This window comes from Diplotaxodon limnothrissa, linkage group LG16 (assembly GCF_057381915.1).
Source record: "Diplotaxodon limnothrissa isolate DT_005_m linkage group LG16, D_limnothrissa_male_GT1.1, whole genome shotgun sequence".
NCBI classification, from domain to species: Eukaryota; Metazoa; Chordata; class Actinopteri; order Cichliformes; family Cichlidae; genus Diplotaxodon; species Diplotaxodon limnothrissa.
This window is the reverse complement of record NC_140611.1, coordinates 24,417,553-24,436,634: the sequence shown is the minus strand read 5'-3', so window position 1 is coordinate 24,436,634 and position 19,082 is coordinate 24,417,553. Positions and strand designations below refer to the sequence as shown.

At 39.1% G+C, this 19,082-nt stretch overlaps 1 protein-coding gene across 1 annotated transcript in view; it reads left to right on the top strand.

The window, feature by feature from the left end:
* The window catches only part of LOC146616262 (sodium channel protein type 2 subunit alpha-like), a 50,154-nt gene that overhangs the window by 29,941 nt on the left and 1,131 nt on the right, over positions 1-19,082 (top strand). Inside the window, exons 12-26 of the mRNA XM_085374294.1 lie at positions 2,859-3,083; positions 7,591-7,723; positions 7,827-8,065; positions 8,193-8,366; positions 10,413-10,769; positions 10,942-11,364; positions 11,912-12,044; positions 12,154-12,308; positions 12,571-12,744; positions 12,831-12,953; positions 17,204-17,479; positions 17,558-17,614; positions 18,364-18,505; positions 18,596-18,696; positions 18,801-19,071. Coding sequence (XP_085230420.1) covers positions 2,859-3,083; positions 7,591-7,723; positions 7,827-8,065; positions 8,193-8,366; positions 10,413-10,769; positions 10,942-11,364; positions 11,912-12,044; positions 12,154-12,308; positions 12,571-12,744; positions 12,831-12,953; positions 17,204-17,479; positions 17,558-17,614; positions 18,364-18,505; positions 18,596-18,696; positions 18,801-19,071 — 2,983 coding nt within the window. The remainder of the gene's footprint in view (positions 1-2,858; positions 3,084-7,590; positions 7,724-7,826; positions 8,066-8,192; positions 8,367-10,412; positions 10,770-10,941; positions 11,365-11,911; positions 12,045-12,153; positions 12,309-12,570; positions 12,745-12,830; positions 12,954-17,203; positions 17,480-17,557; positions 17,615-18,363; positions 18,506-18,595; positions 18,697-18,800; positions 19,072-19,082) is intronic.

Genomic DNA, 19,082 nt, shown 5'->3' with positions numbered 1-19,082 from the left:
AAGCATCATGAGGTGGAGTGTGAGGGGTGGTTCCCTATTTTTTATTTATTTATTTTTGTTGTTGCTGGGAGTTGGAACCCTATTAGTTAGGTTGCTTAATATTTACGCTAAGTACTCTTTAAAATACCAGAATAGGGAGGATGGTGTAGGTTTAAGTTTATTAGATTGATCAGTATTGCTGAACTATGAAATATTTTTTTTTTGCATATAGGTATAACAGAATAGCTTTAGTGTAGTTGTTGTTTTAAACTTGAGTATGAACTTATACAAAATGCAGCAAGATATTTAAAAAAAAAACAGTTTTGTTGATTAAAAAACATTATATCGGATTCATATCGGTATCGGCAGATATCCAAATTTATGATATCGGTATCGGTATCGGACATAAAAAAGTGGTATCGTGCCATCTCTAGTTTTAATGAAAACAAACGGTGAGCAGCTGCATCCGGATTAGAACCTTTATCAAAAACACAGCGGAATTTGGTCCGAAAGTCAGGATAAGAAACATTGGGGTTGGAACACAGCACTGCCTGAGCCCACTTCAGTGCTCTCCCAGTCATGAGTTGTACCATAAGAGCAATTTTGGCACCGTCGGTAGCATAGGCTTGAGTCTGTTGGCGAAAACTCAAGTCGCACTGGGTTAAGAAGCCTCTGCACTTATCTAAATCCCCTGAAAATTTTTCAGGCACAGGTAAGGTGTGGTCACGCATGGGTGGAGGTGGAGAAGGAGGAGGAGGGCAGGCGGCTGCCACGATTAAGGGGGGTAACTGAGGTACTGAGATACCAAAGCAGTTTAAAACTAGCTACTGGTAGATAGCAAATACCTTTCTGTGCCTTGCTCATGTTTTGAGCCATGTGCCTGTTCATCTTAGCCACTATGATGAACAGGAGCCTGACAGGAGCTTCCATACAGTACTAAGGCAGGTTACTGGCTGGTAGTTGATGGGACTGTTCCCATCTGGGGGTCCATGGGGGTCAGAACTGTCCAGCCTTCAGTTATCCATTCTGGGTGTCTGCCTGTGACTAGTAGCTGGTTCATTTGTGTTGGAAGATGTTCATGGTGTGCAGTCAGATTCTTCAGCCAGTAGGTGTGAATCATGTCAGGGCCTGGTGCTATCCAATTCTTCATACTAAAGAATCTTTCTTGTCTGCAACTGTGACGCTTAGTGACTAGCGGCTCTCAGAGCAGACCACTTCGAGCTGTATGTTTGACAGGACGTGTGGCAGCAAGAAAGCCATTGCTAAGACATCAGAATAAGACAAAGAGGCTTGCCTGGGCCATGACATTGGACTACTGAAGGATGGAAAAAGGTATTATGGACTGAGGAATCACAATTTGAAATCTCAGATTCATCACACAGAATCATTGTATGCCATCGAGTAGGCGAAAGGATGATTCCACAGTATGTGGCATCAACTGTCAAAAATGGAGGAATAACTGCGAAGGTCTGGGCTGTTTTCCTGAATCCAGGGCCAGTGACTTGTACAGAGTGAGAGGCACCCTGAACCAAAACGGCTACCACAGCACTCTGCAGCGCCATTCAATACCCTCTGATATGCGCCTAAGTGTGAATTATACAATTATGCAAATCCAAGTTATGCCAGAAATACCGAACAAAACGATAAGCTTGAAAACATGCAGTGGCCACCACAGTCTCCAGCCTTGAAACCCATCGAGCTGGTTTGGGAAGAACTAGACACAAGAGTGAAAGCAAAGCAACCTACAAGTGCTGAATATTTATATATTATGTAATATATATGTTATATGTGTATATATATATATATTAGGGGTGCAACGATACACAAAATTCACGGTTCGGTTCGATACTTTGGTGTCACGGTTCTATATTTTTTCGATACAAAAAAATGTTCATGCCTTTTTAATTTGTCATTTATTAAAATTATAAATATATATTTTAACTCAAACGTACAGTTTTTACATTTAATGTTGCTGAAACAACAAAGTAATTAAAAAAATAAATCTATCTGATCGAGAAATCACTCATCTTTGGAAAAGAGTTTATTACAGAGAAATGTCTCTTTCCAAAATAAAAGCTATACTATAAGCTTCTTCTGGGCTTTATTCTCAGCAGCATATTAAACATATCAGGTCCCCATAAGGAGAATCATGTGCTAACGGCTGTCTAAATGACTCGGGTAAAGTTTGTAGCATGCGTGCTTGTTGTTTTTGTCTGCTTCCACTTGTCTTTGCACTAGGATGCTGTCGGAGTAAATGTGCAGTCATATTCGTTGTGTTCCCACTATTGCTGTCAGCGTTAATCTCGTTGAAATGACGTTAAAGCCACAACACTGCAAATCTCCGTTAACGAGCTACCGCGGATCGCCCCGTGCATGGGGCTGGACGGCGTCAACACGTTAATGAGCTAACTGCGCTAACACACTAGTTCCCACCCATGTAACTGAGCATTGTGTGGCACATCCAACATACTGTTTTACTTTAGTCCATGACACGCTTACCTTCAGGGTCATACGTCACATGAACACCAAAATAGTTCCAAACGCCACATCTGAATGAGGGTGGGGGAGGTTCAATTTGCCATGTTGCAAGGAGAGCTTAACTTCTGTCTCGCTAGCTTGCCCTGCGCTCAGTGAATCTGCGTTCGACTACTCCGCCTAGGCTGCACTGTCGAACGCAGATCCACTGAGCGCTCAACACAGACAGCATCGTCAGAAGGAAAGTTTAAAGAAAGATAAAATAAATTAAAAATTTTGAATTGTTCGATACATATGCGTACCGAATCGAAAGCACTGTATCGAACGGTTCAATATCGATACGAGTATCGTTGCGCACCCCCCCCCCCCTGTGTACTATCATTGTCTTATCTTCCCACTTCTAGGCAGCAATAGCTGCTGCTGAAGAAGGAGCTACCGAGACCAGTGATAAAGTCGGTGGCAAAGAGAGTTTCTCTAAGACCTTCAAGATGAGCTCCAAAAGGGCAAAGGAGAGACGCAGCAGGCGAAAACAAAGAAAGGAAGAAGAGAAAGTGGCTGAGAGTAAGCCTCCTAAATCTGAGTCAAAAGACAATATACAGACGGCTTGCAGGAGGTCATCTACACATCAGGTAATTTCCTATGTGGTATGATGTGATATGAAAGTGTTATATAAGTGATCTTTTCAGTTCTAAAGTCCCTTTCACTTCTTCATTGGTTACTTTATTGCACTTTGTTACTGGTATTCATTACTGCATCTTCACTACATGCATTGTAAATTACAATATGACCTAATACCAAAAAGTTTGGACACCATTTAAAATGTAAATAAAAATAGAATTCAATAAATGTAAATCTCATGAACCAATATTTTTAGTCACAAAAGAAAACAGAAAACATACCAGATGGTTAAACAGAGATATTTTACAATGACTTTGACACTTTAATGTTGAAAATTAGGAATTTCCTGTTTCATCTACTGTCAGGTTTATTGTCTGGAAGCATTGTTACAACAAAAAAGTAAATTACCAAACACAAATTCCCTTACTCTGTGATGAGTTTTTAATCAGAAAGCCTTTATAACCCTTGTCAACAAGAAGATTCTCTGGCTTTTGTCACCTCTTGCTGGGCTCCTGACAGGCAGGAAAAGCAATTGGATTGATAATCTGACTATCCAGTTCTGAATTATGTGTAGCCATTTGAGATAACTTTTAAATTTTTTTCTCATTGCCCTTATCATCTTCTTTGTTTATGAAAATTTTTAAGTTTTTTATAATTGTATATGCCATCATCAGCATGTTCATCCAATAATTCATCACAATGATCATCATCACCACCTGCAGCATATTAATAATTTCCATGGTGAAGCCTAGGATGTGGGCTAATAATAGCAGCAGTTTTGAGGACAAACTGAGTCGGAGGGGCTAGTCACCAAAATGAAGAAAATGATATTTTCAATCAACTTTCATAGTGGACTGAGCAAATACAAGTTGTACGAGAAAAATAAGTAGTCAGTCTAATTGAAGTAGAATATAATTCTTGAGTTGCCTGATGGTACTCTAATTATAAGTTAATAATAAATAAATAAATTATTATAAATAATGAATAAATAATTTTCTTTAAATATCTAAATATTTTTCATTACAGCAACCTGGGTGATTCCATCTAATATTTTAAAACACTCTTTCTTAACCCTTTAAGACCTACCATAGGACGAACTCCGCCAGAGCTTATATTATATTTTACATGCTGTAGTGCAATTTTTGGGAGCATTTCAAGTTGCTATACATCCATACAATCATTATAGTCCAAATTCTTATAATATGTATGCATTAAGTGCATAGTAATTACATAAATTGCAAAAAAGTGCAATAAACTACAAAAAAATTGAAAATCATTTTTGTTTTTTTAACATATATTTCTAGTTAGAGAAATTTAAGAGGTTTATCCCTCAAAACTGTAAATACAAAAAAGTTGCACAAACTAGTTTCCCCACCAAAGGAAATTTATTTTGAGTGTTTTCATAGTTTTATTTTTGAGATACACCAATTTTCATATACTACAGGAAAAACGAAAAAATATATTATAGTGCAAATTTGCAAAATAACAGCATATGCATCAAAATAAACTATTTCCAGCAGTGAAATATGAGTCCTAAGCATCCCAGAAACGACACAGAAAGTCATGAAGTCAAACATAACTTTTAAAAACACAAGTATAAGCTCATGAGGCCACGATGGTAAAAAAAAACTACATTTCCGCAAAATGACGTCACTTCCGGTTTCGGGCAGGTCATGGCGGTCATGTGATAGTTCGCGCTGATGGACGTAGGAAGTGTTACAAACAGCTGATCGGATCGGCAAAGCGTGTTTCTGGAATATTATGTTTTTGTTGCTACAAGCGCTTTTTATGCAGTTTTTGCAAAGCTATATGTGGAAGGAAACTGTGACCGAGGACAAGCTGATGGCATAAGATGTAAGTACAATTCCTCCGGTTTCATATGCAAAAAAAATTATAGCGCTAGCTCACGTGGTTGCAGTGCTACCGGGATTTAAAAATAGTTACGCAAAATGGAGCGTGTCCGCTCCTACCGGTTCTAAAGGGTTAAAAACCACAACAACAAAAAAACTACCCCAGGCTAACAATAATAACAAATGAGAACCACCTCCAACACACAAATCAAAGACGGGTGCAAAATGTGTGTGGCCACAGGGTTAACCAATAAATAAAAATACCACCGACCCTCTCCCCAGACCTGCCTACTAAAATCTTAGCCTACTTAGCTTCTGGAGTGCACCAGGCGCACAAAGCACTGACAAGCCTACCCCCGACAGGGAACTAATCCCCACCCGGGATTACTCCAAAAATAAAAAAGGCAAAATAAAAAAATGAGTGCCTGAAGGAGTAGGTTACACTCAGCTAGACACTCCCCTGTGCTAACTGGAGAGAGAACGTAGTAGATATGATACAACTAAACAAGTGACCGGCAAACAACACACCAAAACTCAGTCGCTGTTCCTTCCATTCATTTCCCAGACAAGCCCCCACATTGTTACATCCCCACAAAGAGGTCTAGGGATGTGAGTGTGGGGACCAGTAACAAATGGGTCTGGAAATAGAATAAAAAGGAAAACAGACAGAGTTGCTCTATAATAATATAGTTTTATTACAAATAATATAGTTTTATTACAAATAACCTTAACTTAAAGAGCCAGCAACGCCATTCTACCAATAATGCCAAAGAAACAAAGGAAACAATCACAGCAACAAAAGAAAAAACTACCTAACAAATAAGGGACGCACTTTCCACACTTCCTACTTTACTCCTCGCCGCGGGGAGACACTCTCAGGGCCCACAAGCCTGTCTACTCACTAGTCGAAGGAGGCTGTCTGTACAAAACCTAGCAGAAAAAAGTGTAGAGCCACAGAGGGGAAAAACCACCTCACTCACAGTTCATCCCCTGCTTATATAGCCTCAGAGGTGATTGCTGACTGGGCCCAAGTGGCAAACGAGGCTAATCAAAAGCAGCTGTGTCCTGGGGAGAGAGGAGAGTGAGAGAGACAGAGGGGGTAGGAGTGGCAAGAGAGGAGGAGGTGGAGAGAGCGGGCAAACACCCAACCCCCACACTCCCATAGCCTCACAGGATGTAACACAGAGTTACCCCTACTAAATGTTACAGCAAATTGCCTATTGGTTAAATAACTCTTAATCCACTGAACAGCAGACCTTTCAAAACCAAAACAATTTAATTTATCCAATAAGATTTCATGATCAACTGCATCAAACGCTGCGCTCAGATCTAGCAACACTGTTCCAACAATCGTTTTATCTTCAATATCGCTTCTCCAAAAAGTCGATTCTGTTCATCTGGACGTAGCGTTTTCAGTGGGAGAAACATTTTGTCACTCAGCCAAGTGACCTCTTCAGTCTCAGCTGACTGCAGGTTTCCCCAATCTTATAAACAGTACATTTGCATAATGACTGAAACCAGCCCACTGAAGGAACAATGGGCTAGGAGGTCATTTCCTTCATCATAATTAATTCCTTCAATATCACTTATTAAGTCATCAGTTATGTGAGCCAAAGGTGTAGTTGTAGAATGTTCTTTTTTTATATGCATGATAAGCAGAATTTCATTCATTAGTCCCAAAAGGTTGATTCTGTTCATCTGGACGTAGCATTTTCAGTGGGAGAAATGAAAGTGACTTCTTGCCACAGCGCGAGCCATCAGACATAGATTGGACCCAAAAGACAGATTCAACAGAGATGCTCAAGATACGTGACATGACTTTTACTCACAAGACTTGAACAGCGGCAGTGCTTGTGAACATAAACAGCGACTATATACAAGGTTAAGTGACACTATTATAGTATTAAATATGTAGGTCAACACTAGTGCAGGGGCAGGTACTATATACAGGGGCAAGAGCAAAATACTACTAAGAACAGTGACAAACCCTGAGCTGTGACGATCATAAAATGCTATAACTATGAAGACTATACACAGGAACATGAGCTAGAGCCAGAGCTATGACATGGGCAAAAATACTACAACTATGCCATATACAGAAACGATGCTATCTACAAGAACAGGAACTAGACACTGATAACCGAGATGCAAGATAAATACTGTGAGTAACTGGGGTGGACATGAGCAAGTCAGCGGGGTCCTAGAGTTAGATGAGATGTCAAAGGGAATATAGGGTCAGGAATGTGAGTGGGAGGACCAGTGATCAGTCACTGCAATAACAGGAGAGGTGAGTTAGAAAAGAGTAAGGAAAAGACTGAAGAGGTAGATCCATTTGAGGATATTTCATGGCTTACATTGTCTGCAGATGGAGGTCTGTGAGAGGGGGAGGCAAGGTCATAAAAGTCTTGGTGAGTATGTGAATGATCCACTCCAGAAAGGTTCCAGTGGTGAGACAGGGAGGCAGGCCGATGAGAGTGGGCTATTTTCATTTATTGTGCAAATGTACTGTTTATACGGTTGGGGAAACCTGCAGTCAGCTGAGACTGAAGTAGTCACTTGAATGAGTGGGACACTGACAGTGATTTATGTTAGTGCTGTTGTTTATCAATGGCAAAATACAACACATTTTTTGTATGGTTACATTTCATATATAACAATCTATCCCCAGGCTGACACTACTGACACAGACTACAGGCAAAGTAATGGAGGAATAAGCCAGGAATATATGGACTTTCTTAAGAGCCGAGAGGCCAGACAGAGACCTCAAAGTCTCACTAGTGTAATTACGGACACAATAGAGGGTAGGTGTTTTTTTACAATTGCATGAATTGCCATTCTTGTCTTGACTACATCTACAATGTCATTGTAGCTTCACACAAAAAATTTTCATCACTTTGCCATCAGAACTTGAAGAGTCAAGGCAGAAATGTCCTACTTGGTGGTACGATTTTGCCTACACTTTCCTTATCTGGGAGTGGTGCCCAGGGTGGCTGAAATTCAAGAAAATCATTCATCTAATTGTGATGGACCCATTTATGGACCTATTCATTACTATTTGCATTGCACTCAACACATTGTTTATGGCCATGGAGCATTATCCAATGAGTGATGGGTTCCAAAGCATGCTTAATATCGGTAATAAGGTAAGTCAAATTAAGAGCTGATTATTTTTAATCAAATATAAATTTTATCAGTGTTCATTATTTGTGTGTGTGTGTGTGTGTGTGTGTGTGTGTGTGTGTGTGTGTGTGTGTGTGTGTGTGTATAAAGATATTCACCGGCATCTTCACAGCTGAAATGGTCTTCAAGGTTATTGCACTGGACCCATTCTATTACTTTCAGAAGAAATGGAATATCTTTGATGCGATCATTGTTAGTTTAAGCTTGATAGAGCTTTGTTTGGAAAAAATGAAGAATATGACTATCTTGAGATCATTCCGATTGGTAAGTCTATAAATGCACATCTACGATAACAAGCAGTAGTAAATGAAACCTTTGGAATTGTTAGCATCTATGTATAAATTTTTCATAAATCAGCACAACTGGGAGCACCTGGCCAGCCTCCCTGGATCCTGTGACAGTTTTTGATTGGTTTTCATCCACTCAGCAACATGTCAATTATGTAGTTGGCTTTGGTCATGTTACCTAATGCTACAGTTAGACTACGGAAAATAGTCGTTGGAGACATGAACAAAATTATTGCAACTGGGTGTAATGAATTTGTAATCTCATGGCGATCAAATTCAGAACGAGAATACTCTACTAATCCCAAAGAAAATTATGTGGTCACAACTGATCCAAGACACTAAAAGAAGTAACCAAACAAAATTAAATAATACAATGTATTACAAAGTTGCAAAATATAACAAAATAGATTTTAATACAAATACCTCTAATTATAAATATCCCAGTATATTGCCTAAAATTAAATATATATAGTTGAGATTGAGGTTCCCTTCTAATCATATTGACTTTGTAATTTTTCTTTGTTGAGGATGTGATATTGAGGGTGTTCACCTATTGCAGTGTGTACTTGATTAAAATTATTTCTGCCTGTGGCTATGGCATTCTGTGGTGCATTTGGGCAAGCTAAATCTCTCAAGCTAGGCATACACTGTACGATTTTTTTCAGTCACGTTATTCAGCTCCTGCTCAAACTGTACGATTGACTCGCAGGGGTTAAAAGTTCGTAGGTCACGATGCAGGGTCTCACACTATACGGGCCAATGCTCTGATGCGACCTGAGTGCTCACACTGTGCGTCCCTAACATGAAGGTTATAACACAAAATCTGTCACTCGCTCTCTCTCTCTCCCTAACTGTCTTTCACTCATCCAACTAATTTTGTCAGGCCAAATCAAAACGGCTTAGATGAGCTTGCCAAAGTTCTACAAGTTGTGCTTTCATTGCTTGTGTCCAGATCACACGCTGCACTGCCGTGCTGCTCCGTCTTTTCACTTTCATTTCTGTGTTTGCGCGTGTGCAGTGTGAGAGGATGCATTGACCACCTCAAGACAGCTGATAGGATTTCAAACAGGTTTGATTTTCTTACGACCAAACGATTGATGATCGGGATCTGGTCGTGGGGTGTTAATCGCTTCTCGTTACACCATGTATACTACATGATGCACGACACACGATGAAGCCGAAACTCAGGCCGATCACCAAAACAGTCGCACGACTGAAAAATTGGCTCAAAATGGGCCAAAAATCACACAGTGTATGCCCAGCATTACTGAATGTGCTCCTGTGAGTGGCAAGCAGGACATGGAGAGGGCGGGAGGCATTATCCAGTATTTCCTTTATCTTGGACAACATTTACCTCAGTGACACCACCTTTAGAGAGTCCACCCAGAAAGAGTGGCCTGATGGTGTTGAATGCACTGGTAAAGTTTAAAAAATAATATGACCCCAGGAATCCACACAGATACAAAGCTTCTCAAGAACACTAAACAGGTCACCTATTTCCAGCAAGCTTCTCTGTAACAGAATCTGCACACAGATTCTGCAGAAATGATAGAAAAGCTTTTCTATATAAAGGCAAGTAGCACAATCACAAAGGTAGGAGCCAAGCTATGTTAATTGTTTATCACAACTCAATTTCGCTGTGGGATGAATACAGTCTCTCTGATTCTGCCACTGAGCCACTCCCTTAAGTAGTGACTCCATCGAGTTCATCAAAGACAGCTTACCAGCGGATGTCCAGAAGGCAGGAACCTGAGCTGAGTCCCTCCACTACACAAAAACCAAGACACCAATACACACACAAACAGGGATAGAGGAGAGGTAGAAAGCATAAGAGGGAGAGACAGATGAAAACGTAAGGACAGAGGGACCATGAAACTGCAATTGTTGGGGTAAAGGTTGTTTCCCAACTTTTTAAACATAGTTCCAAAGGACTCACCTGCTTCTTCTTGCCACTATACATCATGGCCTGTATGTTCTGGTGTTTTGTGAGTTAGGTAATGACTTTTTTTGTTTTTGTTTACAGCTTAGAGTATTCAAGTTGGCGAAATCCTGGCCCACTCTAAATAAATTGATCAAAATAATTGGTAATTCAGTGGGGGCTTTGGGCAACTTGACACTGGTCTTGGCCATTATCGTCTTCATCTTTGCTGTGGTGGGCATGCAGCTATTTGGAAAAAAATACAAGGACTGTGTGTGTAAAATTTCTGAGGACTGCACTCTTCCTCGTTGGCACATGAATGACTTCTTCCATTCATTCCTCATTGTTTTCCGGGTGCTTTGTGGAGAGTGGATAGAAACCATGTGGGACTGTATGACAGTGGTTAATGAACACATGTGCATCACTTTCTACATGATGATCCTGATTATAGGAAACCTTGTGGTAAAACTTTCAATGGTCAATTCATTAATTTAAACTCATTAAACTGATTAAAAATGTAATTCTTATTTAAGTAATTGTACATAGTGCAGTTTTACAGTAATATGTGTTTTGTTGTAATCAGTTTATAATAGTTTCAATATAAATTTTACCTGTCCATGTCATTACCTGGCAGGTCCTGAACCTCTTCTTGGCCCTGCTGCTGAGTTCATTCAGTACTGACAATCTAGCATGGGCAATGGATGACAAAGAAACAAACAATTTGCAAATTGCCATTACACGTATATACGAAAGCATTTCCTTCAGCACTAACTGCAGCAGCGCCTGCCTTAGAGAGAAGAAACAAAAGAAGGATGAGGAAAAATCTCTGGATGAACTCCACAAACCTTTAGGGCCGAACAGTATCCTAAACCATGGCAATGGGGAGGTGATCGGCGTAGAAAAAACTGGGGACAAATACATGGTCAGCACCAAAAGCAATGATTCCCTAACATCTTTCATCAACAACCCTAGTGTGACTGTCACCATCTCTATGATTATGAAAGAACCCGATACTGAGGACCTCAACAGTGCTTCATCAGATGTAGCAGGATGTCCTGCGGTAAGGATGTTCTTGGTCTCAAAAATCTCTACAGATGCCTGATTTTTGTTTTAAACCAAGCCTTACAAAAGTTATTTATGACACGCAATGCAATCACATAGTGTAAGAGAACACTGTTGTTGGCGTAAGTTAGGTATTTCATTAGTAAAGGTGAAGGGATCAGCCTAAAATCTAGTCATGGCAATGACATGTATCATACACACTTGATTCAAAATCAACCAAAAAACATAAAATCCAATTAGGAAAAAAAAATTTTTTACTGTAAAAACCACTAACATGTTTATCAAACCACTTTCATAATTTGAAATGCAAATATAAATTGTAAATTTTAAACACTTATTCACAAATTGTGAAAATAGCAAAGTCATATACAAATAATTACCTAAAAATGCAGCCAGTGCCTCAGGTGTTTTTTGTACAACTATTTAAAATTACTACTAAAATGACAGAACAATCTGTCATTTTGTGAAACTAGTCTTACTCAATGGCTTTGTTATATCAGCTCATCCAAGATTTTCATCTACACTATTGATTTCATCCACAGATTATCATTGATGATGGACAGTTCAGCTGCTCAGATGCAAGCACAGTGGATGATGTACCAGCTGGAAAGAGAGGAAATTCTGCAGACTTTGAATTAGAAGATGATATAGATCCTAATGCTTGTTTCTCTGCTGGTGAAACTAACACCTGCTATAACTTTAGTTTTAATTTGAATCTGCATTTTCCATGTCTAAAACACCATTCTAACCATTTCTAACCATCCTAACCATTGTCTCTTTTCAGTCTGTGTGCAGGCGTTCCATTGCTGTCAAGTAAATGTAGATGTGGGCTGGGGTAAAATATGGTGGGCACTACGAAAAACCTGTTATCAGATAGTGGAGCACAACTGGTTTGAGAGCTTTATCATCTTCATGATCCTGCTTAGCAGTGGGGCCCTTGTAAGTATTTACATAAAAACATCTGGCATCTAATCAGGATCAGGCAGTTCTTAACTGTTCATTTTAAAAACGTTTTTCATTTAATATTACTAAATCAGTCTCTTTCGGTGATCTGTTCTCACGTCTGTTTTGGAGCAAATCCTAAGATATTGTCTGCAAAGTACTATTGATATTTTTAATGGAAATTTCATTATGTGCATGTTTGGCATTAATACACTTTCCATTTGTATTTACACTTACCTGTCTTTTTCCTCACATTTAGGCATTTGAAGATATCTACAATGAGCAGAGGAAGACTATTAAAACAGTTTTGGAGTTTGCAGACAAAATTTTCACTTGCATTTTTATTCTGGAGATGTTAGTGAAGTGGATGGCATATGGATTTGCTAAATATTTCTCAAATGCCTGGTGCTGGTTGGACTTCCTAATTGCTAATGTACATCGAAATGCTGCTTAGACAGAAACACACAGTTTAATATATCTTTGCCGCTTATAACGTATTTGTAATTGTATTTTTTCCAGATCTCACTTGCCGATCTAGTAGCCAACACATTAGATGCTAATAATTTCGGTCCCATGAAGTCTTTGAGAACCCTACGAGCTCTAAGGCCACTAAGAGCCCTGTCACGCTTTGAGGGCATAAGGGTAAGAGCTGTTGGAACCACCTATCCATTCAGAGTCACGTTGAACTATCTACCACTAATCCAGTACACTAGACTACAACCTAAATCTCTTAGGTACACTTTGTTAGTTCTGGGTGGGCCTTCTTTAGCCTTCAGAACTGCCTTTATTCACTTTGTCATAGATTAAACAAGGTGCTGAGACTTTGGGTCCATACTGATACGATAAAATCACACGGTTGCTGCAGATTTATTAGCTGCGTATCCAGAATACAAATCTATGGTTCAAACACATCCAAAACTTGCTCTGTTGGATTTAGATATGGTGACTGTGTAGATCAGTCTGAGATTATTTGAGGTTTGTGGGACATTATCTTGTTGGAAGCAGCCACAAGAAGATGAATACAGTGTGGACATAAAGGAATGGTCATGGTTGCTTATAATACTCAAGTGTGCTACGGCATTTAGGCAATACTTAATTGGATGGATCGATTAATCAGTACTGAGAAGCCTAAAGTCTGTCGAGAAAATATAATAATAATAATAATAAATTTATTTATGAGCGCCTTTCAAGTCACCCAAGGACACTTTACAATAGGATAAAACAATTAGTAAAACAATGGCAGAATAAGAACAATAAAATAAAGCACAAGATAAAATGAACAACCGTGTATTCACAGTGAATATGCAGATTTGAACAGATGAGTTTTGAGTTGGGATTTAAACTGGGGGAGAGAACCAATATTTCTTATTTCAGGGGGCAGAGAATTCCACAGCCTGGGAGCAGAGCAGCTGAAAGCTCTGCTTCCCATGGTGGTGAGGCGGAAGGAAGGTACAGTAAGCTGGACAGAAGAAGAAGAACGAAGTGAACGGGCAGAACAAGTGGTGGTTAACAGGTCAGAAAGGTAAGAAGGAGCGAGGTTATGAAGGGCCTTGAAGGTGAGCAGAAGAAGTTTGAAAATTATCCGGAATTTCACAGGGAGCCAGTGAAGTTCCTGAAGAACAGGGGTGATGTGCTGGTAGGAGGGGGTTCTGGTGATAATGCGAGCAGCAGAATTCTGAACCAGTTGAAGCTTATGGAGGGATTTTTGGGGGAGACCATGCAGAAGAGAATTGCAGTAGTCAATACGGGAGGTAACAAGACTATGTACAAGAATGGACGTAGACTGGGTGGAAAGAGAAGGAAGCAATCTGTTAATGTTACGTAGATGGAAGTAGGCAGAACGGGTGAGGTTATTGATGTGTGATTTATAAGAAAGTGTGCTGTCTAGGATGACACCAAGGCTCTTAACCTGAGGAGAAGGGAGAACTGTGGAGTTATCGATGGTGAGTGAGAAATGGTTTGCCTTCAAAAGGTTGGATTTGGTGCCAATAAGGAGGATCTCAGTTTTATCCTCATTGAGCTTTAGAAAATTAGAGGTAAACCAGGATTTTAACTCGGATAGACATTCTGTAAGGGAAGAAGGTGGGAAGGAGGAATCAGGTTTGCAAGAGAGATATAACTGGGTGTCATCAGCAAAACAGTGAAACTGAAGATCAAATTTGCAGAAGATGGTACCTAGAGGGAGGATGTATATTATAAAGAGAAGAGGGCCTAAAACTGAGCCTTGGGGTACACCAGAGGTGACGGGAAATAGACGAGAGCGGAATGATCTATGCACCACACCCTTGCACTACGACCACCAGACTGAACTACTGGTATAAGGAAGAATGAATCTAGGCTTTCAACTTCTTGTCCTATCATCCAAATGTCACAACAAAAATCAAGACTAATCGCAGCAGCTTTATCCAGTCTTCTTTAGTCCAATTTTGGTAAACCAATTTGAATTCTTGCTCAGTTTTCTTTGTTTAACTGAAGTAGTGGCATCTGATATAATCTTCAGCTTCTATAGCCCATCTGCTTCAAGGTTGGATGTGTTGTGTGTTAAAATATGCTCTTCTGTTCACCTTGTTTACAAAAACTGGTCATTTGAGTTACTATTGCTAACCTGTAAACTAAGCAGTCTCTGACCTTTAGCATCAAAAAGGCATCATTATCCAGAGAACTTCGGCTCACTGGATATTTTCTCTTTTTCAAAACATTATCTCTATTTTTTCTCTTATGAATCCTAGCAATGGCTGTAAGGTCATCAATTTCTGAATTTTTTTCTCAGCTAATCTCATCAAACAAGAGAAATCCCAAGATACTGTTCGAAACCATAAACTCTGTTGTTTCCCCCATGGTCCCCCCAGTAGCCATGTCTTCTGTATCTGACAGTAATGACTTTCTAAATTTGTTTGTGGATAAAGTTAATAATGTCCAAATGAGCGTTTGTCCTTCAATACCATCTGTTTGTGTCTCTGGTCCACCTCCCCCTCATTCACTGTCGGTGTTTAACCCAATGACCATACATGATCTTTCACTTCTGCTGGATAAAATGAAAATCACCACTTGTCCATATGACATTCTACCTGCTGGACTGTTTTCAAAATGTTTTCTCTGTTTTCTCTGCCATTGGCCCCTCTGTTGTAGAGGGGCCAATGGCAACACCTCTCTTTTAACAGGTGTGGTGCCTAGGTTCTGTAAGTATGCTGTTGTTGAGCCAATATTAAAAAACAGCAGTTCAAATCTAACACAGCTTAAGAATTACAGGCTTATCTCTAAGCTAAAATTGTGGCTCTGGAGTGGTTTCAGTCATACCTCTCCAATAGATCTTTTAACTTTTGTGCAAATCAGTTTATGTCACATCTGACGTGTGGAGTACCGCAGGGTTCAGTTCTGGGACCTATTCTTTTGCTCCTGTGCATGTTACCTCTAGGACTTATAATTAGGCAGTTCCCTGATGTGTCTTATCACTTCTAGACTGATGACATTCAGCTCTGCTGCTCTTTTAAGCCAATGGAAGTCCAAAAGTTGTTCTCTTTAATAAAATGTTTAGCTTCCATTGAACAATGGCTTTGTGACAACTACTTGCGGCTGCACTCAGAGAAGTCAGAAACGGTAATTATTGCTCCCGACAGCCAAATATCTGTAATCAAGCAGCATCTTGGTTCTCTTGGCTCCTCTGTTCAGCCAAGCCTCAGGTACCTCGATGTTATTTTTGATTCTGCGATGTTGCTAGAGCAACACTCTCAAGCAGCTAATTAGTAACTGCCTTTTTCAACTAAGGATTACAAGGACTACATTGATGTCTAAATCTGAATTGGAAATACTGATTCATGCTTTTATTTCATCTCACTTAGATTATTGTAACAGCCTTTTGTCTTTGTTTGAGCAAAAAGAATCCTAACCGTCTCCAATCAGTCCAGAATTCCGCTGCAAAGCTCTTAACAAAGACACAAAAATAGAGAGCACATTACACCGGTTTTATTCCCATTACACTGGCTTCCAATATATTTTAGAATTCACCTCAAAATTTTAGTACTGACTTTTAAAGCTCTCAGTCAATCCTGCCTACATCTTGGATCTTATAGAACCCCATGCTCTCCCTTGCAGCCTGAGATCATCAAAGGCTGTTAGTAGTTTTAAGACCAGAGGAGATTGATCTTTTAGAACACCAGCCCCCAGGTTGTGGATTGCTTTGCCTCCATCTTAAAGTTGCCTTGATTTTATTTATTCTTTCAAACAGCAGCTAAAAGCTCAAAACCTCAGACTGGCTTTCTACTAGAGTTGTGCTGCAGACTCGATTGTGTTGTTTTATGTACTTGTGTTTTATATTATTGTGAAGCACTTTGTGGTTCTTATCATATGAAGATGAGTAATCACAAATCTCCCTTATCGAGTTACCGCGGATTGCCCCGTGCATGGGACTGCACGGCATCAATGCATTAACTAGCTAACCGCACTAACCCATTGATGCCGTGCAGCCCCACGTCATCAATGATGTCGACAATAAAATTCATCTACATGGAATTTTATTGTTGACTTGTCATATACCAATACCACATAAATGGACAAGACAGCAGGGTAATATTCACAGGTTGTCAGATGTGAGCAGGTGAGGTACTGGAGCCTACAACAAGAGGTTAGCTCACAGAAAGTGGAGACAGGAGTTATTAAAGTAATCGTTAACTATTCGACCAATCTAAGAAAAATTGGCAGATTTGTCAACTACCAAAATAAACTTTAGTTGCAACCCAACGCAATGGCACTTAAAAATGTGTTTTTTCTTCCTTTTTATTTATTAATTTATTTTTAACCATTACCACAGTGTACAATATCATGCATCAGTTTAGATTTCTGTGATCTCTGTCTGCTGTACAGATATGTTATGTGATTTGTGTATTGATGTGCAGGTGGTTGTCAATTCCCTAATGGCAGCCATTCCCTCCATCTTCAATGTGCTGCTGGTATGCCTCATCTTCTGGCTGATCTTCAGTATCATTGGAGTCAACTTATTTGCGGGAAAGTTCTACTATTGTGTCAACACAACCACAAATAAAAATTTCCTGGTATCAGAAGTGAAAAATATGACAGACTGTCGGCAAATGGAAAATGGAAGCGCTCGAGTGATGAATCTTAAGGTCAACTTTGATAATGTTGGCATGGGTTACCTTGCACTGTTGCAAGTAGTAAGTATTTTGTTGCAAATTTTGTAATAGAAGAACATGTTTTTCTACCATTGTCACTTGCTGTATTTTTTTCTATAGGCTACATTTAAGGGTTGGATGGACATCATGTATGCCGCTGTTGATTCTCAAACCAAGGTGGTTATTTTTATATCTCACCATATAAATGCTTTAACCCCTGTAAAATGTCAATGTTTTATTAAAATCATATTACACTTTCTTTTGCTGAGGCAGTGACACATTTCTGATGAAAAATTTGTAACAATGTAAAATATATTTTTTGAAGTGAAGGGTTGGTCTAACATGAGCAAGAGTTAGCTTTATCTTAAAGATCTGGATGACCTCTACTGTAATTTCCTACTTCTAAATTCAGATAAAACAGGTTATTCTACGGCCCTAATAATCTTAGAAATATGGTGTCTAACCAAATGTTAACTCTGGATGGCATTACGGTGGCCTCCAATAACATTGTGAGGAATCTTGAAGTCATTTTTGGCCAGGTAATGCACATATTAAACAAATATGTAGGACTGCTTTCTTTCATTTGCGCAATATCTCTAAAAATTAGAAACATCCAAAACCAGTTTATGCAGTCATTACCTCTAGGATGTACCACTGTAATTTATTATCATTAGGATGTTCTAAAAACTCCCTGAAAAGCCTTTAGTTGATTCAAAATGCTGCAGCTCAAGTTTTTGACAGATACTGACAGGGACTAAGAAGACATAATATTTTATGCACTGTACACACAGTGCTAAGTAAACAAATACCACCAAGGCAGAGTTTTCTGTAAAATTAAATCACTTAAGGCACACATCCGCTTGGCCAGAACAGTAATCTAAAGGATGTCTCTTTTTTAATGTCTTGTTTTTTTGTTATCATTGTAGCCAGAAGAACAACCAGACTATGAGATCAACCTATATATGTACTGTTATTTTGTTGTTTTCATCATATTTGGAGCATTTTTCACACTCAATCTTTTCACTGGTGTTGTTATTGACAACTTCAATCAGCGAAGGAAAAAGATAAGTATCAAACCTCTTTGTAAAAAGAAGAATTGGTATTTTCTCTTTTTTGATTTAAGTGATTTAATGTGCCTATCATGTTTTCTTTACTTAGGAGGTCAAGACATCTTTATGACTGAAGAACAAAAGAAATACTACAATGCCATGAAGAAACTGGCATCAAAGAAACCACAAAAACTGATCCCTAGACCATCAGTATGCGAGTCAAACTTTGACTGGATTCAATATGAATTTAAAATTTTATTGTTTTTCTTCTAAAATATATTCTTGTTTATTTTACCCATGTCTATCTGTTTCAGAACAAGATTCTAGGATATATTTTTGATTTTACAACCAAGAAATCTTTTGACATTGTGATTATGGTTCTAATATCACTTAATATGATTGCTATGATGATGGAAACTGCTGAACAATCAGACTACAAGAAAAAGGTTCTCTACTATATAAATGTGGTATTCATTGTCGTCTTCACTGGAGAGTGCTTATTGAAGATGGTCTCGCTCCGGCACTACTTTTTCATGAATGGCTGGAATATATTTGATTTCATCGTTGTTATTCTGTCAATCATCGGTATGACTCAC